Source organism: Macrobrachium nipponense, chromosome 3 (assembly GCF_015104395.2).
Source record: "Macrobrachium nipponense isolate FS-2020 chromosome 3, ASM1510439v2, whole genome shotgun sequence".
NCBI classification, from domain to species: domain Eukaryota; kingdom Metazoa; phylum Arthropoda; class Malacostraca; order Decapoda; family Palaemonidae; genus Macrobrachium; species Macrobrachium nipponense.
Window position 1 is genome coordinate 13,497,134 of NC_087202.1, and position 23,223 is coordinate 13,520,356.

The window sequence follows — 23,223 nt, forward strand, 5'->3', positions numbered from 1 at the left end:
TTTGTGAGAAGCGTAATTACGGACGCTCACAAGAACTGCTTGGAGGAATCCTTCAGTCTTCTAAAGGTCAAGACCCATGAGGTGAGAGCAGTAGCAACGTCCTTGGCGTTCCAAAAGAATATGTCTCTTAAAAATATCATTGAGACTACATATTGGAGGTGCAATTCAGTGTTTGCGTCTCATTATCTGAAGGATGTGAGAGTGACCTATGAGAAGTGCTTCTCTCTAGGTCCATTTGTATCAGCAGATACAGTGCTGGGTCTTGGAGCAAAGACTGATCCTTAAATATTGTGTTTTTATCGTACATAAACCCTCTTGTCAGATATGTGCTTGGTTTTCTATTAGCAAGCTCACTGATGTCGCACGGGAGCATAGTGTCATTGCTGGTAGGGGATCAAGGGTATGTATGGCTAGTCGGGGAGTACAAAATTTTTTTTTTGTATATTTTGTAAATGAAAGTGTAATTATGTTTCGAGTTTTTGGTTGTTTGTAAGGAGTTCGGGGATGACTCCTTGCAATCTTAGAACTAACATGGATGTTAGGATCAGGTGATCGGGATCGGTGTTGTGCTCCTTGAACAAGGTGTATTGTCATGTTAGTGGAATAGCACCCAATGACAAAGGCCTTTAGGCTCTGCCGAGTAAGTGGATAAGACCCCATTGGCAGACCCACAAGAACTCTTAGCCATAGATCAATATCTCGCTGAGGCTTTTGAGGCTAAGCAGACTCCAAGGCAGTAGCCGCGAAGTCTTCAGCCTAATAAGGTAGGAACCAAGGTTTATTAATACCTACAACATATGTTGTTTACCTGTCTATTTCAGTAGTTAGCTGTCTCTTACCCACCACCAATGGGTGCTAATCAGCTAAGTATATATCTGGCAGGGAAGTTGATATATAAAAATGATATTGTCATGTTACAATAAAGTTTTATACATACTTACCTGACAGATATATACGATTAATGGCCCACCCAGCCTCCCCGCAGGAGACAGGTGGAAGAGAAGAATTCTGATTAGAAAACGGGAATGGTTCCTAGTCCTGCCACCCAGGGCAGGGCGGTAGATCACCTGACCTACTGGTAGCGTGTGCCGCGAGATTTGAAATTCTGTCGGAGACGACGGAGTCTATAGCTAAGTATATATCTGTCAGGTAAGTATGTATAAAACTTTATTGTAACATGACAATATCATTTTTAATTTCAGGTTTATGCAATTGACTTATTTTTGTTATTTATGAATTGCTTTTCAGTCCAAGGGTAATGAGGTGGTACAGGCTCTACAGTATTTGTGCAGTAATGATGTAGACATTCCTGTTGGCGGGATCATTCACACTGGTATGCAGAATTCTCTCGGGGGATATGAAAATGATTGTTCCTTAGCACGCATAGCTCCAAATCAGTGAGTAGAGTTTATAGTTTTCTTTTCTAGTTGACTATAATTTCATTTTACGTATAAGAAGTACATTAACAATTTCTGTAATTCAGGGATAATACTGCCTTTATTTTTGTCTAATAAAGAATATTTGGTTTTGATTGTTCACTATAGTGCTCCTCAAGTGGCACAAAAATGATTTGGCCTGATGCAAAAAAAAAAAAAAAGTTAATGGTATTCCTTTACAATTATAGGACATTACTTTACAAAGGCCTGTACTACTGTACATGTTTGAGGCTGCGAGACCAAGGCTTATTTAGCATTGTGAGCTGAGAATTTTTGCTCTGTGGCATTTTAAATTAGCTTATTCGCAGTAGTTGATAAGCAACAAAAAATGTTTGCACACTGTAGCCCTTGTTCACTTCCTTTGTTTTAAAGAAAAATTCTTTTTAGCAACAAGAATTAGATTTAATCCTCTTTTTATTAGTTATCATTCATCATTATTAAGTTGCTATTGAACAACTCATGATATTTGGGCCTCCAATACTAATTTTGCTTGGGTAACAGACAAGAATCTGTTACTTAGAATATGAAGCACTGCAAGATACTTTTATAAATGAACTGCATCGAGATGATTGGGAATGGGTGCGGTTTAGCATGGCATGAGTGGATCAAGCGGGAAATGGATGCTACTTTGTAATGAGTTGGGGTGAAGCAAGTGAGAAGGCTTGCTTAATGTTTCATTTGAAAGGAAAATTTCAGTGCCATTCGCAAGCTTGACTCATGCTAATGTACATCAATAAGTTTTTTTTAGTAAACACTGATTGCTAAGCACATCTGTGCCTCTCTTTTTATGTATTTATTATTGCTCTTTATGTCAAATATCCCCCTGCTTTAGGATTGGGCTGGGGAAGTTAATAGTAATATCATTTTCAGTCTTATAGTTTGATATGGTAAACTTTAAGATTTTCTTTACACATTGGATTGGATTGCAAGGCAACATAGGATTAAAATATGGAGGGAGATTAAAATCAGAGAGTAGCGTAAGTAAAAATAAAGAAATAAGGCAGCTCAGGCTAGTTGAACTCTCATGATATCTTTATATTCTGTAGGCTTTTCTCTGTTTGACCTTTTCATCGAAAGGGTAATATTATACAGTAGTTTAACTGGTGGATAGATGCAATTTGAGATCACTAGAGTCTTGCAGTATTGCTTCACTAATCATTTTTACTTTTCACAATTGTACATTTTATCTTTCAGCTATATGATGATATCTCCCAGTATTCAGCAGACACGCTGTGGTACCTGGTTAAAGAGAAATCTCCCCTCAGATGGATCTGTTGTTATGAGTGATATCACATCCATGTACACTGCTATATGTCTGATGGGTTAGTATTGAATGTTGGTATCATTGCAGTCTTATCAAGTTCATAATTTTTTGGTTTAATATCAGATTTATTCTTACCGTGATGGTTTTCACAGTACACATATTCCCTATCATCTGTAAGATGTAACACCTGCCTTTAGTATTCCCTGGTGTTCCTTTTTTCAAAATTATTTTTTTGGGAGGGGTTATCTTTCAGCCTGCTTTATGGAGGAAAGGCATTAGTATTATTGTTCTGGTATAACCAAATCTGAAAAACAATGTTATAATGAAAGTTAGTGCTTATGTGTCTCCGAACCTCACACTTCTTGATATGCAGTGAATTTGGTATAATTTTAAAGATAAATAATGATCTTTATCATATGTTTAGAAATGCGTAAAAGAAAAAATCAATATAATGGAAAAACTAGTTTTTTTTTATAAAAAAAAAAAAATCTTAATACATTGAAGAACAGAGATTTCCAATTTCTTAGTTATGACATTTCTGTGATTTTTGGTGAACATAGTAAGAGCATATCTTCAGAATCTCAGGGTTTGAAATATGTTGTCTTCAGAGTTTCACAAGTTGAAAAATGGATGATGATTACAATTGTCAACAGCATCTCAAATGGTTGATATTCCTCTCCATTGTAAGCACATTAAGTTTTCACACCATTTCAGTGAAGAGTGTCCTAGTCCATTAAGTAATTTAGTTCATTGATGGATTGCAACCAATGGTTCCATAACCATGGCCTTGTTTTTATTTGGGGATTTTAACAAAGTAGCCTCTTCAAGCTTCATATTGAAATCTGGACATATCAGTGTGCTTTTTATTTTCATATACTAATCATAAGTAAAATGTGAAGAGTGTGTACTCTGCTTTGCAACATGCAAAATTTTATGTGCTATATTTACTGGCATACAAGAAATATGTATCCCAGTTTTGAGGAACCTATTCTAGAAGAATGTCAAAAATATGTACATACATACTCCTCTTTTCCCTGATTTTTATAGTCCTTCCCACTGTAGGTTTGTTGTGAAACTTATTATACATATATATTCAAAATAGCACAGTAAAGGAGAAGAAACAGTAAAATTTGTACTTTTAGGCACGTCAAGTGTTCTGCCCTTCTCAATACAGTATATGCATTTGTATGAATTATAGGAATGGCTTTTGCATAACACAGCAGCCAGCATAAGTGTAACAGACAATGTCATGTGTTCTGTCTCTGTGTTAGCATTTGATACTGCAATTTTAAACTTATTAAAGGTATACCACAGGATTATCCTTTTTTATGTTGTATGACAAAAAATTTATCAGTAGCATGAAAACACATCATGGGTACTTTAGCTAACAAAGTTGTACAGTAAAAAATGAACTTAAAGTATCTCATGAATGTCTCCCTGAATAGTCTTACAAAACAATCACTGAATGTTTGACTGGTCCAAAAAATTCTCTCTTTCACACACACACACACACTATATTACTGTTATTGCGACTTTATACAACCGCACACTTACTGTATTACTGTTATTGTAATTTTAAGCTTGCAAAGGTTATACTATTGCAGTGTAATTGTCTTTATGTTGCATGGTACATGGAAAACATCATTGCTGAATGAGCTTAATAATGCAAAATTCTCTTGGACTAGCATAAAAAGCCTTCTCTGTTTCTTTTCTCTCTCACACACAGCTATACTGATGTTGTAATCTTAGGTCTACTGAAAATATTTTAGCAATATTTTTTATCGAGACTGAAATGTAAATGTGCTAAAGATATTTTGCAACAATAGCATAAGCAAAGTCAAATTCTGTAAGTACACTGTTGGTGATTGTTTTGGAGGCAGGCTAAGGCAGCAGCAGGGGCAACAGGGGAAGATGGGAAAGCTAAGCTAACTTAGCATTATGTTTAGTAGACATAGTGACCACTGGGTAACAATTACATATTACAAATGTTGAAGAAAGTTGCCTATTATACTGGTAATATAAAAGCCATAAAATTAGACATGCCTATGAAGCAAAGACAGTTTGTATGTAATGTCATCTTAGATAATATTTACTGAAGCCATAAGACTTTTGTTTAAAACAGTGTGTCTAGTAGTTTACTTATTATGTAGATAATAATACACACTTCCTATGCTTAGATATTTGTATTAAGAAAAGATGACTGGTATGTATTGTAACGGAGACAATAGTTACTGGTAACTGTGAAGTATGGTATTTACTAATAGTAGTGCCAAAGATTGATAAAATATTTTCTTATGTATTGTAGTGGGTTTCATTTTTAATTCAATTATACTAAATTTTTTAGTACTTATGTAATGTGTAATAGAATTATCCAAATTGCAGAGTCATATAAGTTGTTTCATCTGTTGAACCTAACTTTGTTTAAAGAGACAACAGTAGTTTGAGGTATGCTTGAGGGAAAGATTTGTTGCTCAGTCCTGAAGCCAGTTGTTTATAGCTTGTGGGTTACACTTGTACACTTGACTTTCACTTTACAAGATGAACTAGGAATTTCCATAACTTTTTTTTGTTTTTAAAGAAATGTGTCTTACATGCTAAAGAAATGTGTCTTACATAATAGCAGATACATACATATAATTTGTAATTTTAACTCTCTAGTTGACATTGCAGGTGTTTAATGTGAATGCTTGTTGAGTTCCTACCTCCTGTGCATTTGTATCGCCTAGTCATTTGTATCGCCTAGTGCCTTACAAACATGCAATGTCTTTTCTAAAGCAGTCTGTGTCACATTGTCACAATTTCAGGCATATTAAAACAGTATTTATTAATGTTGCATGTCAAGTTGTATTGGCTGAATATTCTATAAAGTTAATATTCTTAACTACACTTTATGCAAAGATGACAAAAATTACGGATGATCTCTTAAGTACTGCTCAGAAATATGAATGAACTTTAGAAATTATTTTGGCAGGTGATCTTATAATCAATTCAGATATTCAAACAACTACAGAATAAAGAAGCTTTTACATACCTTGCTACTTTTTATTTTTCCAGAATGATGTTATTGTTCATTTCAGGACCTCTTGCACGAAGAGTTTTATCCGAACTAACAGACGTTGACCTGAGCACCAAGGCCTTCCCTTTCTTTTCCTTTAAAGAAATTGATGTAGGGCTTGCTAACGGAATCCGTGCCATGAACTTGACCCATACGGGCGAATTAGGGTGGGTGTTATATATACCAAATGAGGTGAGTATGTATCATCTTTTGTTCATCGAACTTAGGAATAAGAATCTAGATATTACGTAACTAGTCATTAACCCTTAAACGCCGACTGGACATATTTTACGTCAACATTTTTTATCTCTCGGGTGCCGACTGGACGTATTTTACGTCGACATACAAAAGTTTTTTTAAAATTCGCGGAAAAATACTTTTAGGCCTACCAGCCGAAAACTCTTGAATCACGCGCCTTGGGGGGGATGCTGGGAGTTCACGGATCAAGGTTGTTTTGTTTACAATCGTTATGCAGGCGCGCAAGCACGAATTTCTTTCTTGCCGCACTAAAAAGTATCTGTGACACATCTCTGAAATTATTTCGTCACTTTGACATAATTTTTGTACCATTGTAAATTAGCCGTTACATGAAGTATTATATATGAAAATGTGCGCATTTTTATGTAGAATACAACAATAAAATACTCATGATTGTAGCTTTTATCGGTTTTGAGATATTTTCATATAAATAACAATAATTGCCAAAATTTCAACCTTCGGTCAAATTTGACTCTACCGAAATGGTTGAAAAACGCAATTGTAAGCTAAAACTCTTATTTGTTCCGACACGGCATACAAACCTTCGGTCCTTTTACAATAGGAAGGTACTAGCGGCAGCTGGATAGGTCGTAAGCTTTCGAACAAGGGGTTCGGTAGTTAACTGCTTGTCCGACAGGCGCGCTTCCGGCGCGCGACTGGGAGGTAAACAAATCACTTTTGCTTTCGGCCTCGCAGTGGATGGACGTGTGTGTTCGACGCTCTCTGCCCGCTTCTCGTCGTTTGCTTTCTGAGTATTTGGTTGTAATTGTGTATGAAAGAGTTATTGTAAGTACAATCATTCTCTCTTTTCATATTAATTGCTTCAATCAATTATCTATTAATGATGGAATCTCCTCGCCTCGCTACCCCACGGAGACTTTGCCCGGGTATCGAAGGGCGTAAATGCGGGAAGTTCCGATCGTTCCCGGAGATTGACCCTCATATTTTGTGTGCTCGGTGTCGGGGGCGCGAATGCACCCGAGCCGAGCCCTGTGATGTATGTAATGATTGGTCGGAGGCGCAGTGGGACTTTGTATGAGGGCAGGAAGAAGCGAAGGCCTGCAAAGGAGTCGTCGGAAAGCTCTCCCGCGACTCCTTTGGTGACGGACACTTCGTCTTCTTTCCTGCCGCCCGCTCAACTTCCACGTCTCGCGCCTTCCCCTTCGGGGGGGGTGTCTAGGTCCTTCTCCTCTCCTGACGTGTCGAGTGTGGAGGAGGGCGCTAGATACCCTGACGTAGAGTTGTACTCTGGGTCCTCTATCCGTTCGTCTTCGCGCGACGAGCGGGTAGAGGATCCTTCTAATCACCCGACTTTTGCCTCCTCAGGTGGCGCGGTTGCCGCGAAGGATGACCTCGGACAGGTGTGGGCATCGTTGGGGCTGCAGGGCGTGCCGAGTGTCCAGGGGCTGCTCATACATCTCGCTGGCTCCGTGGCGGTCACCCATGCAACGGTCACGACCACCACCACGACCCTTACAACTCCCGGCTACGCTTCACCTCCTCACCTGGTGTACACCCAGCACGCGGTCTCTGTAACACCCACTACATCGGTGCAGGGGCCAAGTCGCCGTAACTCGGAGGGAGTGTGATGCCGCCACCTGGGTTTGCCGTGCTGCCGCGACCGGACTTCATGTGCCCGAAGGGGGAAGAGCTCCGCCCCCCCTGGACCTCCCACCGGTACCTAGGACGTCTGTGCCGCTGGTTCGCCCATCTGGACCGCCCACACAGTCTGCCGTACCTGCCGTGACCACCGCTGCTGTACCTGTACCTGCTCCTGCCGTCTCGTCTGCCGTTCCTGTGATGCTCGCACCTGCTGATGTTGTTCCTGTTCCTGGCGCCGCTGCTCCCGATGCTGGTCTGTTCGGCAGGTAACGTCCGGGCCCTGTTGCTTCGGCAACAGCAGCCCCGGCTCGTCCTGGATGACAGATCTGACGTCGGTCCTGAGGAGGTTGACGAAGAAGAAGAAGAAGAGAGGAGGAAGGTGTCGTCGTCGTCTTCATCGTCTTCTTCGTCGTCGTCGTCGTCTGCCGCCTCTTCCCCTTCTTCTTCTAAGGCTCACCCGCCTGAAAGAAGAAGAAGGTCGCCCCCCCCCCCTATAAGAAGTCTCCTTCCGGGAACTTCTAAGGGCCCGTCGCTCTGGGTCGAGACGGGGGTTCTTCCGCTGGTCGCCCTGCTCCTTCGGGAGGGAGCAGGACCCGTCCTCTTCTCCCGCAAGGAAGAAGACTACGGGGACCAGAGGGGTGCCGGCTAACACCGGCACTTCCTCACCTGCTGTCAGTGGTTCGGCCACAGCAGCAGGGTCCGGCTCGGCCGCTCGTTCGCGAGAGGTACCGAGTGTACGGTCGCCTACCAGCGACCGTGCAGCCAGGAACCAGACCTCTGAGTCCGCTCAGCGTCAGGTTCACGGCACGGAGCGGAAGACTGGTGACAGCCGCTCACGTGACTCTCACCAGGCCAGCTCTCGCTCTCGCGGCGAGCAGCTGGCTACCCGGACCGGACGTGACTGGTCCATGACCGGCCACGGGCCTGAGGCTGGGAAGAGGTCCCCCCGTTCGCCGGCACCGAGCCACGGCTGGTACCAGCGAACTGACGCACCGTGAGGATACGCACCGATCTCACCGTGACAGTGGAGCTCGCCGGTCGCCTGACCGTCGCTCTCACAGAGAGCGATCGGGTACGGCGACCAGCACCAGCTCCTCTGACACACGAGACCGGGGCCGCTGTTCTCGGTCCAGCCGTTCTCCACAGCGAGGACGGCTCGACTAGGTCTGCAGCTCGATCGCCACCTGCGGGTTGGCGATCGCCTGCAGTCCTCCAAGCCCGCTGGTTCTACCAGCGAGCGAGAGGAGAGCGTCAGGTCTTTCCTCTCCCATACCTTCAAACCTCCTCGGTTACACCGGGAGGGGCGAGGTAGTGAGGAGTGATCGTGAGGGGTGCGCCCCTCAGGATCCCGCCACGTCGTCGTACGCACCAGGCTCGGTCCTCGGACCAGCCAGGTCGTACGCACAGGTGGTTGGAGGAGACCGAGAGGGGGCTGTCGCTGCTCCTCTCCTTGAGGGAGGAGGGTCTCGGGAGGTGCTCCTGTTTGAGGGACTGGACGGTCCGACTCCGCAGGATGCAGTCACTCCTGAGATCCAGAGGAACTTTGCCGAGGTTATTGCGCTGATTCGTCAGCACAACGACCTCGGGGAAGGATCGCCGCTCCCAACCATCCGAGCCCACGTCCCGGCTCGAGTCGTTCTGGGGCCCGAAGAGGGAACCCAGACCGACGGTGGGTTTGCCTTGCGTTCGAAGCTTGCGGACTCAGTGCTGGACCAGGTTGAATCGCTTGTCTCACCGGAACAAAGACGGTTCGCTCAAGTCTGGCGGAGGTCGAGCAAGCTGCTTCCACCTCCTCTGCTACGACAGCGGCGGTTTTACGTGCCATCTGAAGACCCGATTGTGCCGCCCAAACAGGTGAAACCCGGAGTTAGCTAGGCTGACTCCGGGTGTGTCTCTGCAACAGCTCCTGTCCGAGAACCTGTGGTTCTCGCAGCAAGAGGCACTCGGCCTGGAATCTACCGCCATGGCAGCTTTCCAGGCCGTCTCCTGGCTAGATCTGTGGTCCCTCACAGTATCTAAGGTCGCAGCCAACTCCGGGGGAATTTCTCCCGAAGATGACTCGGCCTTCAGGAGACTTTGCCAGTCTGGGGGAAGAGCCATCTCCTTCCTAGCCCACCAGACGGTGAACCTGTGGGCCAACCTGGTTCTCCGACGAAGGGACGCTGTCCTTACTCGGGTTTCCAGGCGGCCGGGCGTGAAGCGGCGTTGGGACTTCGCAACGGACCTTTACGGAGTTCCACGTCTCTCTTCCCAGGAGAGATGGTGGACGCTGCGGTGGACAGACGGCGCACTGACGACAGTGACCGTCTGGTTCACCAGGCAGTCTCGAAGGATTCTGGGCAACCTCGGGACTGCGGCCAAGGCTAAGAGCTCGGCTAGCGCTTCCTCGGCGGCTAAGACGGTTGCTGCGTCGAAGCCCCGCCCCGGGGAATGACTCTGTCTTCTTCGATTCTGGCATGGCAAGGGGAGCCGTAACCAGCCCTCCTCCCAGCCCTCCTCATCCCGTGGAGGCTCTGGGAAGAAGTCGAAGAAAGGGGAGAAACGCTAGGGACGGCGTTCCCCCTCACCTGCTGCCGGAAGTGGGGGGGTGCCTGGCCAGCCATGGGCAACTTGGCAGCGCTACGGCGCCGAGACCTGGATTGTAGATGTCCTTCGGGAGGGATATCTATTACCCTTCGAATCTCGGCCACCACCCTCACCTCCAACCCGGTCCAACAGCAGTCGTACGTTCCAGGGTCATCGAAGGACGTAGCACTGAGACAGGAGATCAAGACCATGCTGAGCAAGAGAGCTGTAGAGATCGTCAGGATCAGTCACCGGCCGGGCTTTTACAGTCGACTCTTCCTGGTGGAGAAGTCTACGGGAGGCTGGCGCCCGGTGATAGATCTCTCTCCCCTGAACCGGTTTGTTCGCCAGACCCGGTTCACGATGGAGACGGCACGCGTCAGTGCTCGACTCCATCAGGGAGAACGATTTCATGCTTTCAGTGGACTTGAAGGATGCGTATTTCCAAATACCCAATTCATCAGTCCTCCAGAAAGTACCTCCGCTTCATCCTCGACGGACGGTGTACCAGTTCAGGGCACTGTGCTTCGGTCTCTCAACCGCCCCACAAATGGTGTTCACGCGAGTGTTCACTCTGGTGTCTGTTTGGGCCCATTCGCACGGGGATACGTCTGATGAGGTATCTCGATGATTGGTTAGTCCTGGCGAGCTTCCGCTCGCAGTTGCTACAGGACAGGGATCGACTGCTCGAGTTCTGTCACGATCTGGGGATCGTGGTGAACTTCGAGAAGTCCGATCTCGAGCCCAAACAGAGGATGAAGTACCTGGGTATGCTGATCGACACGGTAGTAGCAGGGCGAGTCTTCCCCACAGACTCGCGGATCAGCAGATTCAGGGAGGCAGCCAACCAGTTCTGTCTCGGCAGGAACAGGTAGCTCAGCTATGGCAAGTCGTGATCGGACACCTGTCGTCACTCGAGAAGTTAGTCCCTCACGGGCGTCTTCACCTGCGGTCTCTTCAGTGGAGACTAAAGGAGAGTTGGTCGCAGGCGACGGAATCCCCCAAGCTTTCCAGTGTCACTGACACAGGAGGTGAGGCAGGACCTAGCCTGGTGGCTGGACGACAGGAACCTCTTAAGAGGAGTGCCTCTCCGCACTCCCCCCCCGGACATGCAGCAGCTGTTCTCAGACGCATCGACGAGGGATGGGGCGCACACCTGGAGGAGTTGCTGACTTCAGGAGTGTGGGACGAGAACGACAAGCACCTTCACATCAATGTACTGGAACTCAAGGCAGCGTTTCTCGCTCTCCAAGAGTTTCAGGACCGCTTGATGGGACACTCAGTGGTGTTGATGTGCGACAACACCACGGTGGTGGCTTACGTCAAACAAACAGGGGGGCCTAGTGTCTCTCCCGTTGTACCAGCTTTACTCGCAGGTGCACGAGTGGGCTCAGGCACACTCAATAGAGCTGTCGGCACGCTACATTCCAGGGAAGAGGAATGTAGTAGCAGACACGCTCAGCCGTCGGGTATCAGGTTGATAGGGACCGAATGGTCTCTACACCAGGACGTGGCGGAAAGGCTCTTCGACCTGTGGGGGCGACCAGTCGTGGATCTGTTCGCACCCGGCACAACAGGAAGCTCCAGGTGTTCTTCTCGGCCGTGCCGGACCCATGGGCAGCTGCAGAGGACGCTCTTCAACACCCGTGGGACAAACCTCTTCGCCTATGCCTTTCCCCCGTTCAGCCTGATTCGCAAGGTGATCAGTCGAGCACTGGTCACCCCGAATCTCAGGATGATCCTGGTGGCTCCCAAATGGCCACAGGCCATTTGGTATCCGGACCTGCTGGCTCTTCTCGCAGGAGAAGAGAGAGATTCCCCCTTGGCACAACCTTCTCGCCCAGCCACACGTCGAGCGGTACCACCGAGCAGTCCAGTCCCTACGTCTTCACGGCTGGCTGTTATCCACCATCTCTTGCGAACGAGAGGCTTTTCTGTAGCGCAGCAACAGAGATGGCTGGAAACGTCCGTCAGTCCTCTGCAGCTGTGTACCAGGGGAAGTGGGCCGTCTTCGTGGTTGGTGTCGTAGACGGGGTCTATCCTCTCAGAGCCACTCTTCAGCAGGTAGCGGATTTCCTCGTTTTCTTCGCCGAGAGAAGCTCCTCTCAGTCCCCACAGTCAAAGGATACAGAGCCGCCTTGGCGCTCGTCCTGAAACTGAGGGGGTTGGACATCTCGAACTCGTTCGAGATCTCCTTGCTTATGAGGAGCTTCCGAAAGGTCTTGCCCACCCAGGGAACTCAGGCCCCCTGCGTGGGACGTGACTCTCGTCCTTAGGAGTCTGACCTCGAACACCGTTCGAAGCCACTACCCGGGAGTCGTCAGACATGGGATCTGACCCTCAAGACCCTCTTCTTGCTGGCCCTGGCATCGGCGAAGAGAGTAGGGGAACTTCATGGTCTTTCACCTATGGATGTACGACACTCCAGGGGATGGGGATCCGGGCGCTGCTCGATTCGTCCCGAACTTCGTTGCGAAGACTCAGAAACCGTCGGTCCCTGACGACAGGTTCGAGTCATTCACGATTCCCTCCCTATTGGACTTCACCGATAATGATGCGGATGAGATGCTGCTTTGTCCTGTGAGGGGCGCTACGGCGCTATCTGAAGAGAACTCGACACCTCAGGCCTGAGTGTCGAGCCTCTTCGTTAGCACCGGGGTCACCAAGAAAGAAGTATCCAAGAACACTCTTTGCATTCTGGCTGCGTGAGGCATCAGGAGGGCGTATGAGGCTGATGGTAGTGACGACATCCGTACGTCCCGTCCGAGAGCTCACGAAGTCAGAAGTATTGGCCCATCGTTGGCGTTTCGTAAGAACTTCTCCGTGGCGCAGGTCCTGAAGGCAGGGGTCTGGTCTAACCAGACTACCTTTACGTCCTTCTACCTTCGGGATATTGCCCACAGGTCCTTGGATACCTTTTCCTTGGGACCCGTGGTGGCTGCTCAACAAGTTGTGTAGCTAACCCAGACCCTCGCAGGCTGAACAGCATCGAGTCCTGGTGTGACTGTGTGGATGGATGTGTGAGTGAGTGAGTGACTGGCTCTCTCTTCCCATCTTTTCCTCCCCCTCTACCTGTGGGCAGAGGGCCATGGTCGTCACTACGCTGGATGAGGACGAGATGCAGGTGAGCTATATGACAGAGCCCCACTCCTATTCCTTTCACTAGGGATAGGAGCAGAATATCCACCACTTCCTTCTACAAGGGGGGGAAGTGGATGCCTACAAGAGTCAAACCCATGAACTTTATATTTGCTCCTGTACAGGAACAAGTTCTTACATTGCTGGTACGAAGAGATACGCATGCCCTCTCTCTTACCGTACTCGGTCCAGAGGTTCTGACCATTGATCCTGCGGTGCACACCCCGATCAATCGGACAGAGGCTTGGATCCCTCCCTCGCTCTTACGACCAGGGAGCTTCCAAGGTTGGGGCGAACACCAGTCTGTTCACAAAAGACTCAGATTCCACCCACCAAGGACAAGTTGGAGTCTTTCCTATTGTACAAGGACGAAGTGTTTGTATGCCGCCTGTCGGAACAAATGACAATTTGTCCAAAATTGCATTTTTCCTAACTATACAAACCTGAGGTCCTTTTACACATAGCCCCACCTCATGCCACCCCTCACTCTGCAGTTTTTGCTTGGGGGCCAAAAGCAAAAGTGATTTGTTTACCTCCCAGTCGCGCCGCGCGGCGCGGCCTGTCCGGTACAGCAGTTAACTACCGAACCGCCCTTGTTCGAAAGCTTACAGGACCTATCCAGCTGCCGCTGAGTACCGTTCCTATTGTAAAAGGACCTCAGGTTTGTATAGTTAGGAAAAATGCAATTTGGACAAATTGTCATATTTTAGTAATATTCAATCATTTACCTAATTTTGCACAAAAACTAATTGGAAGTCTCTAGCACAATATTTCGATTTATAGGTGGATTTATGAGAAAACACTTCTTTCCTACGTCCGCGCGGTAACTTTCCGAAAAAAATCATACATGCGATTGTTGGTAGAATGTTTGCACCATTTTAAAATTAGCCGTTATATAAAGTTTTATATATGGAAATGTGCGCAATTTCATGCACAATACAACTAAAAACAACCCAATGGTTTGTAGCTTTTATCAGTTTTGAGATATTTTCATATAAATAACGATAATTGCCAAAATTTCAACCTTCGGTCAACTTTGACTCTACCGAAATGGTCGCAAAAACGCAATTGTAAGCTAAAACGCTTATTTGTTCCGACACGGTATACAAACCTTCGGTCCTTTTACAATAGGAAGGTACTAGCGGCAGCTGGATTAAGGTCGTAACGCTTTCGAACAAGGGGTTTCTGGTAGTTAACTGCTTGTCCGACAGGCGCGCGCGCGCGACCTGGGAGGTAAACAAATCACTTTTGCTTTCGGCCTGCTGGCGTGTGGACGTGTATCATCGCTCTCTGCCCGCTTCATCGTCGTTTGCTTTCGCATGATTGTGTTTTTCTTTTTCTATGTATCTAGTGAAACTGAATTGTAAGTACAATCATTTCATTGAATTCAATTGTGAATTAAAGGATCTGGTCACAACGCCCTCCGATTACCCGAGTGCCGGGACTGAAGGGCGTAATTGCGGGAATTCATTTTCCAGAATGATCCTCGTATTGTGTATGCTCGGTGCCGAGGGCGGGAGCGCTCGCTCCGAGTATAATTGGGTTGAAATGTGTAGAGAAAATCGTAAGTAAGTGCTCTTTTCATTTATATTTTTTTGACTTGTATGCCCGTTGCCGAACGAATGCGCTCGGCACGGAAACAAATTATTCAGTATGAAAGTGGAATCGCAAGTACAGTATTCTTTTTCATTTTCATATATTATTTTTTTATTGTAGCAAATACTCATTTTGGATCAGTTTCCGAGCAATTGCCCGGAGATTGATCCTTCCCCCTTTTTATTTTGAATGAAGTGAAATCGCAAGTGCAGTTCTTTTTCATTTCATTTTTTTATTGAGATTGCATTGTTGACTGGGATCAATGTTCCGCTATTCACGGGAATTGATCCTTCCCCTTTTTATTTGTATGAAGTGAAATCGCAAGCGCAGTAGTCTTTCATTTTCATATATTTGTTGATTGCAATCAATTCATTATGGATCAAGGTTTCCAGAAACCTTGATCCATAAATGGTAAGGAATGAAACCTTTCACCCTTGCGCTCGGTACCGAGGGCGCAAATGCGCTCGATCCGAGCCCTTATTCATTGTGAAGTGAATCGTTTTGCAAGATGCATTTTCATTTTGTTTCCTTATTATTGATTGCATCAATATTATTTGGTTCAAGTTCCGCTCATTCAGGGAATTGATCCTTCCCTGCTTGTATCGTGCCGATGGCACGATTGCTCTAGGGCTCTTATTTTGTTGTTGGGTACATGGGTACTGTGCGGGGGTGGGGAACGAGACCCCCCCCGCTCAGTTCCCACAGATGGCTCTTCCCCTTGGGGGGGGGAGGTTATCGGCGTTCTTCTCCTCGCCCGATCCGTCGAGCGCGGGGGAGGGCGCTCGGTGCCCGATGTACAATTGTATTAGGGGTCTTCCACTCGTTCGGGAGGGATCAAACCCCCGCACGAGGGGATTTCCCCCCATTAATCGCTACTACTATTATTTCCGCAGGTGCTACTGCCACGAGGGTGGACCTTGGTGAGGTATGGGGCGTCCTTCCAATTGCAGAGCGTGCTGGTGTCCAGGGGCTGCGGTTCTATGTCTGGGCCTACTGCGGTCACCCATGGAGTGGTGACCACGCAACCAGGTGACGACGTCCCTCCTCACCTGGTGTACTCGCCTCACGTGGTAACAGTCTTGCCTACAGCCGCTGTGAAGTGCCGTTCGCCGTACCGAGAGGGAGGGGGCGTGCCGCCGCCGCTCGTGGTTGCCGCGCTGCAGCGACCACACTTCCGCTGCCCTAGAACTCGCCCTGGACCCGCCTGCCGCCGGTACCAGGATGTTGCTGGCTGCTGCTCCACTTCCTGTGTTTCCGGTGCTGCCTGCGCCGTACCTGCCCGATTCTGGGCTGACTGTCCATGCAGTTGCTGCGCTGGCTGTCCCTGCCGTTGCTGCGCTGGCTGTTCCTGCCGTTGCTGCGCTGGCTGTCCCTACCGATGATGTGCTGGCCGTGCCTGCTGTTCCTGAGTATGCCCCATACCTGCTGATGTCGTCCCTGTTCGTGGTGGTACTACCCCAGACTTTGGTCTGGGTTCTGTACAGGTGCGTCCGGGCCCTGTGGCTTCGGCTACAGCAGACCCCGGCTCCGCCCTGGATAGCAGATCTTACGTCTGTCCTGAGAAAGCTGCACCGAAGAAGAAGAGGTCGCCTCCTCCCTCCTAAGAAAGCTTCCTCGGGAGCTTCTCGGGACCCGTCTCACCTCGGTGGGACGGAAGGGTTCCTTCCGCTGGTCCTCCTGCTCCTTCGGGAGAGCGGGGCCCGTCTCTTCTTCCGCAAGGAAGAAGACTACGGGGACCAGAGGGGGTACCGGCTAACACCGGTACTTCCTCGCCTGGTGTCAGTGGTTCTGCCACTGCATCAGGGTCCGTCTCGGCCTCTCGTTCGCGGGGAGGTACCGAGTGTACGGTCGCCTACCAGCGACCGTGCAGCCAGGAACCAGACCTCTGAGTCCGCTCAGCGTCAGGTTCACGGCACGGGGGCGGAAGACTGGTGACAGCCGCTCATGCGACTCTCACCAGACCAGCTCTCACTCTCGCGGTGAACAGCTTGGCTACCCGGGGACGTGACGGTCCACGACCGACCACGGGCTGAGGCTGGAAGAGGCCCTCCTCCCGTTCGCCGGTGCCAGCCACGGCTGGAACCAGCGACGTGACGTGCCGTGAGGACAAGCACCGGTCTCACTGCGACAGTGGAGCCTGCAGGTCGCCTGACCGTCGCTCTCACAGAGAGCGATCGGGAACGGCAACCAGCACCAGCTCTTCTGGACACTCGAGATCGGGGCCGCTGTGCTCAGTCCAGCCGGTTCTCCACAGCGAGACGGTTCGACCAGGCCTGCAGCTCGATCGTCACGCGGGTTGACGATCGCCTGCAGCCCTCCAAGCCTGCTGGTTCTGCCAGCGAGCGACGAGGGAGCGTCAGGTCTGCCTCTCCCGTACCTTCAACCTCCTCGGGTTACACCGGGAGGAGCGAGGTATTGAGGAGTGATCGTGAGGGGTGCGCCCCTCATGATCCCAACCACGACGCCCTACGTGCCAGGCACGGTTCTTGGACGGCCAGGACGTATGCGCAAGTGGATGGGGAAGACCGAGAGGGCTGTCGCTGTTCCCCCTTCTTAGGAGGAAGGTTCTCGGAATATGCTCTTGTTCGAAGGGCTTAACGGTCCCACTCTGCAAGATGCTGTGGCTTCCGAGATCCAGAGGAACTTTGCCGAGGTTACGGCGCTGATTCGTCAGCACAATGACCTCGGGGAAGGATCGCCGCTCCCACCAGCAGAGCCACGTCTTGGCTCGAGTCGTTTGGGGCCCGAGAGGGAATCCAAATCGACGGTGGGTCTGCCGCGATCGGAGCTTGCCGACTGGGTTGAGCCAGGTAGTCTCTCGTCTCCGACAAGAAGGCTCTCTCGGTTCTAGACGGTTCGAACAAGTCTCCTTCACTCCTCTACTGCGACAGAGGCGTTTCTACTGTCTCGGACATCGTATATATATCCCTTCGGTCCTCCTGAGGTTCGACCTCGACGAGGACTGGAATGAGTCGGAGCGGTATCGGCTCTCTCCTCAGGTCTCGATCAGCCCCAGCCAGACGACGTTCACAGTGGAAGGACGGCATTCCCCCTCACCTGCTGCCGGAAGTGGGGGGGTGCCTGGCCAGCCATTGGGACCCGGTCCATCAGCAGGCGTACGTTCCAGGGGCATCGAAGGAGTAGCATTGAGACAGGAGATCAAGACCATGCTGAGCAGAGAACTGTAGAAATCGGTACGGATCAGTCACCGGGCTTTACAGCCGACTCTTCCTGGTGGAAAAGTCTACGACAGGCTGGCGCCCAGTGATAGATCTCTCTCCCCGAACCGGTTGGTTCGCCAGACCCGGTTCACAATGGAGACGGCACGCTCAGTGCTCGACTATCAGGGAGAACGATTTCATGCTTTCAGTGGACTTGAAGGATGCGTATCTACAAATACCCATTCATCAGTCCTTCGGAAAGTACTCCGCTGCATCCTCGACGGGACTGTGTACCAGCTCAGGCCACGTTGCTTCGGTCTCAACAACCACAGGTGTTCACGCAAGTGTTCACTCTGGTGTCTGCTTGGGGCCATTCGCACGGGATATGTCTGATGGGGTATCTCGACGATTGGTTAGTCCTGGCGAGCTACCGCTCGCAGTTGCTACAGGACAGGGATCGACTGCTCGAGTTCTGTCGCGATCTGGGGATCGTTCTGAACTTCGAAAAGTCCGATCTCGAGCACAAGCAGAGCATGAAGTACCTGGGTATGCTGATCGACAAGGTAGCAGATTCAGGGAGGCAGCCAACCAGTTCCTGGTCTCGGCAGGAACAGTAGCTCAGCAATGGCAAGTCGTGATCGGACACCTGTCGTCACTCGGGAAGCCAGTCCCTAACGGGCGTCTTCACCTGCGGTCTCTTCAGGGAGACCAAAGGAGAGTTGGTCACAGGCGACGGATCCCCCAAGCCTTCCATGGCACTGACACAGGAGGTGAGGCAGGACCTAGCCAGGTGACTGGACGACAGGAACCCCTTAAGAGGAGTGCCTCCGCGCAACTCTCCCCCACCCCCCGGACATGCAGCTTGCTCTCAGACGCATCGACCGAGGGATGGGGCGCACACACTGGAAGAGTTGCGGACTTCAAGGAGTGTGGTACGAGAACGACAAGCACCACATCAATGTACTGGAACTAAAGGCAGCGTTCCTTGCTCTCCAAGAGTTCCAGGACCGCTTGATGGGACACTCAGTGGTGTTGATGTACGACAAACACCACGGTTGTGGCTTACGTCAACAAACAGGGGGGGCCTAGTGTCTCTCCCGTTGTATCAGTTGACTCGGCAGGTGACGAGTGGGCGCCGAGGCACACTCAATAGAGCTGTCGGCACGCTACATTCCAAGGAAGGAATGTAGTAGCAGAACACGCTCAGCCGTCGGGATCAGGTGATAAGGACCGAATGGTCTCTACACCAGGACGTGGCGGAAAGGCTCTTCGACCTGTGGGGGCGACCAGTCGAGGATCTGTTCGCCCATCCGGCACATCAGGAAGCTCCAGGTGTTCTTCTCGGCCGTGCCGGATCCATGGGCAGCTGCAGAGACGCTCTTAACAACACCCGTGGGACAACCTCTTCGCCTATGCCTTTCCCCCGTTCAGCCTGATTCGCAAGGTGATCAGTCGAGCACTGGTCATCCCGAATCTCAGGATGATCCTGATGGCTTCCAAATGGCCACAGGCCATTTGGTATCCGGACCTGCTGGCTCTTCTCGCAAGAGAACCGAGAGAGATTCCCCATTGGCACAACCTTCTCGGCCAGCCACACGTCGAGCGGTACCACCGAGCAGTCCAGTCCCTACGTCTTCACGGCTGGCTGTTATCCACCTTCTCTTGCGAACGAGAAGCTTTTTTCGTAGCGCAGCAACAGAGATGGCTGAAACGTCCGTCAGTCCTCTGCAGCTGTGTACCAGGGAAGTCGGCCCGTCTTCGGTGGTTGGTGTCGTAGACGGGGCCTATCTCTTCTCAGAGCCACTCTTCAGCAGGTAGCGGATTTCCTCGTTTTTTTCTTCGCCGAGGAAGCTCCTCTAAGTTCCCACAGTCAAAGGATACAGAGCCGCCTTGTCGCTCCTCCTGAAACTGACGGGATTGGACATCTCGAACTCGTTCGAGATCTCCTTGCTTAGTAGCAGCTTCCAAAGGTCTTGCCAACCCAGGAACTCGAATGACCCTCGTCTTGCTGGACCTGGCATCGGCGAAGAGAGTACGGGAGCGTCATGCAGATAATGATGTGGATGAGATGCTGCTTTGTCCTGGGAGGACGCTACGGCGCTATCTGAAGAGAACTCGACACCTCGGGCCTGAGTGTCGACGCCTCTTCGTTAGCAACGGGGTCAACAAGAAAGAAGTATCAAGAACACTCTTTCGTCCTGGCTGCGTGAGGTCTTCAGGAGGGCGTATGAGGCTGATGGTAGTGACGACATCCGTACGTCCCGTCCGAGAACTCACGAAGTTAGAAGTATTGGCCCCTCGTTGGCGTTTCGTAAGAACTTCTCCGTGGCGCAGGTATGGAAGGCAGGGGTCTGGTACAACCAGACCACCGGCAACTTCCTTATACCTCTTGGATATTGCCCATAGGTCCTTGGATCGGTTTCCTTAGGACCCGTGGTGGCTGCTCAACACGTCGTCTAGCTAACCCAGCCAACCCTAGCAGGCTGAACAGCATCGAGTCCTGGTGTGACTGTATGAATAGATAGTGATGAGAAAGTGACTGGCTTCTCTTTCTATCTTTTTCTTCCCCTCTACCTGTGGGTAGAGGATACGGTCATCACCCTGCTGGATAAGGACGAGATGCGGTGAGCTATATGACAGAGCCCCCCCATCCTATCCCTTTCACGAGGGATGGGAGCAGAATATCCACCACTTCCTTCAACAGGGGGGGGAAGTGGATGCCTACAAGAGTCAAAAACCATGACTTTAACTTTGCTCCTGTACAGGAACAAGTTCTTACATTGCTGGTACGAAGAGATACGCTTGCCTCCTCTCTTAGTACTCGTCCAGAGGTCTGACCATTGATCCTGCGGTGCACACCCGATCAATCGGACAGAGGCTTGGATCCCTCCCTCGCTCTTACGACCAGGGAGCGGCTTCCAAGGTTGGGCAAGAACACCAGTCTGTTCACAAAAGACTCAGATTCCACCCACCAAGAAGTGAGTCTTCCTATTGTAAAAGGACCGAAGGTTTGTATACCGTGTCGGAACAACATGACAATTTGTCTAAAATTGCATTTTCCTAACTATACAAACCTGAGGTCCTTTTACACATAGCCCCACCTCATGCCACCCCTCACTCTGCAGTTTTTGCTTGGGCCAAAAGCAAAAGTGATTGTTTACCTCCCAGTCGCTGCAGCGCGCGCGCCTGTCGGACAAGCAGTTAACTACCGAACCCCTTGTTCGAAAGCTTACGACCTATCCAGCTGCCGCTAGTACCTTCCTATTGTAAAAGGACCTCAGGTTTGGTATAGTTAGGAAAAATGCAATTTTAGACAAATTGTCATATTCTAGTAATAGTCAAGCATTTACCTTCATTTTGCAATAAATTGGAAGTCTCTAGCACAATATTTCGATTTATTATGAATTTATGAAAAAAAATTAACATTTTCTTTACGTCCGCGCGGTAAACTCTTCCGAAAAATCATACGTGCGATTGTGGTAATGTTTGCACCATTTTAAATTAGCCGTTACATAAAGTTTTATATATGAAAATGTGTGCAATTTCATGTAGAATACAACAAAAATAGTTGAAGGTTGTAGCTTTTCTCATTTGTTCCAATACGTAATACAAACCCTCGGTCCTTTAACAATAGGAAGGTAACTAGCGCAGCTGGGACGGTCGTAAGCTTCGAACAAGGGGAGAACGGTAGTTAACTGCTCTGTCCGATCGTGCGCGCGCCGCTACGCGAGAGTGAAGAATTACTTTGCTTTCGGGCCGCGGGTGTGAAGGACGTGTTCGTCATCGCTCTCTGCCCGCTTCATCGTCGTATGCTTTGTTTTATATTGTGTTTTCTATAATGTTTTGGTTTTGACTTTGAAAATGAAACTGTAAGTACACTGTTTTCATTTTCATTACTAATTATGAATCAACATGGAGCTATCGCCGTAGAGACGGCGATTTCCGCTCTTTTCATGAATTGAACCCTTGAATTATGTCTCGGTGCCGAGGGCGTTAACCAAATCGCGCCGAGTCATGTATTTTGGGCGAAAGTTGTGTAATTGAAAGATGTAAGTACTCTTTTTCATTATATTTTTTGCCCTCTGCGTTCGTTGAGAGAGCTTGATTGCGCTCGGCAAGAGCCTCTTATTTTGTATGAATAGAATGCAATGAAAGTGGATTCGCAATGCAGTTTTCTTTTCATTTTCATTTATTAATTGCATCAAATTTAATTTTTGGATCAATTTTCCGCTCTTACCCGGAATTAATCCTTACGATTTATTGCTGTGAAAGTGAAAATAGCAAGTGCAGTATTGTTCATTTCATATATTTATGATAGCATCATATTATTATGGATCAAGTTTCCGCTCTTACCGGATTGATTTTTCCCTCTTTAAGTTCTATGAAGTGAATCGAACAAGTGCAGTATTCTGTTTCATTTTCATATTACTTTTCACTGCTGTGCGGGGGTAGGGGAAGCGAAGGTCTGCCAGGAAGTCGTCGGAAAGCTCTCCCGCGACTCCCTTGGTATCCGATTCTTCGTCTTCTTTCCTGCCCCCCCGCTCAGCTTCCTCATTTTTGTTTTTGGGGTCTTCCTTCCGTTCGGGTGGGGCATGTCTCCCCCCCCGTGCGTGAGGGGACAACCCCTCTTACTAATCTGTCTGTGCTTACCGCAGGTGCTACAGCCGTGGGAGACGACCCTTGGCAGGTATGGACCACTGCGGCTGCAGGGCGTGCCTAGCATCCACGATCTGCTGCAGAGTCTAGCGAGGTCTGGGGCGGTGACCTTGGAGTGGTCTCCACTTACAACCTTCACGGCCGATTATGCTACACTCCCCATGCTGTGTCGGTGACGCCGTCTGCCGCTTCTAGGGCCGGTCGCCGCCGTACCGAGAGGGGTATGCCGCCGCCCCAGCCTGTGTTTTCTTCGTGTTGCCTGCCCCAGACTTTTCCCGCTGTTCCAGCAGCTCGCCCCCTGGACCGGCCGCCAGTACCACGCTGGCTGCCGATGATTCTACGAGGCGATGGCTGGGCCTGCCGTACCTGTCGCTGATGTGGTTCCCGCTACTCCGGCTTGGCTGTCCTTCTGTGGTTTACCGCTGCCGCTGTTCCTGCCGCTCCTGAGCTGGTTGCTGTTCCTGTCGCTCCTGGTTCCTGCGCCTGTCCATG

At 49.4% G+C, this 23,223-nt stretch overlaps 1 protein-coding gene across 1 annotated transcript in view; it reads left to right on the forward strand.

Moving 5' to 3' along the window:
* LOC135221627 (pyruvate dehydrogenase phosphatase regulatory subunit, mitochondrial-like) overlaps nucleotides 1–23,223 on the forward strand; it is a 128,107-nt gene that overhangs the window by 54,421 nt on the left and 50,463 nt on the right. Inside the window, exons 12-14 of the mRNA XM_064259294.1 lie at nucleotides 1,249–1,397; nucleotides 2,631–2,758; nucleotides 5,778–5,947. Coding sequence (XP_064115364.1) covers nucleotides 1,249–1,397; nucleotides 2,631–2,758; nucleotides 5,778–5,947 — 447 coding nt within the window. The remainder of the gene's footprint in view (nucleotides 1–1,248; nucleotides 1,398–2,630; nucleotides 2,759–5,777; nucleotides 5,948–23,223) is intronic.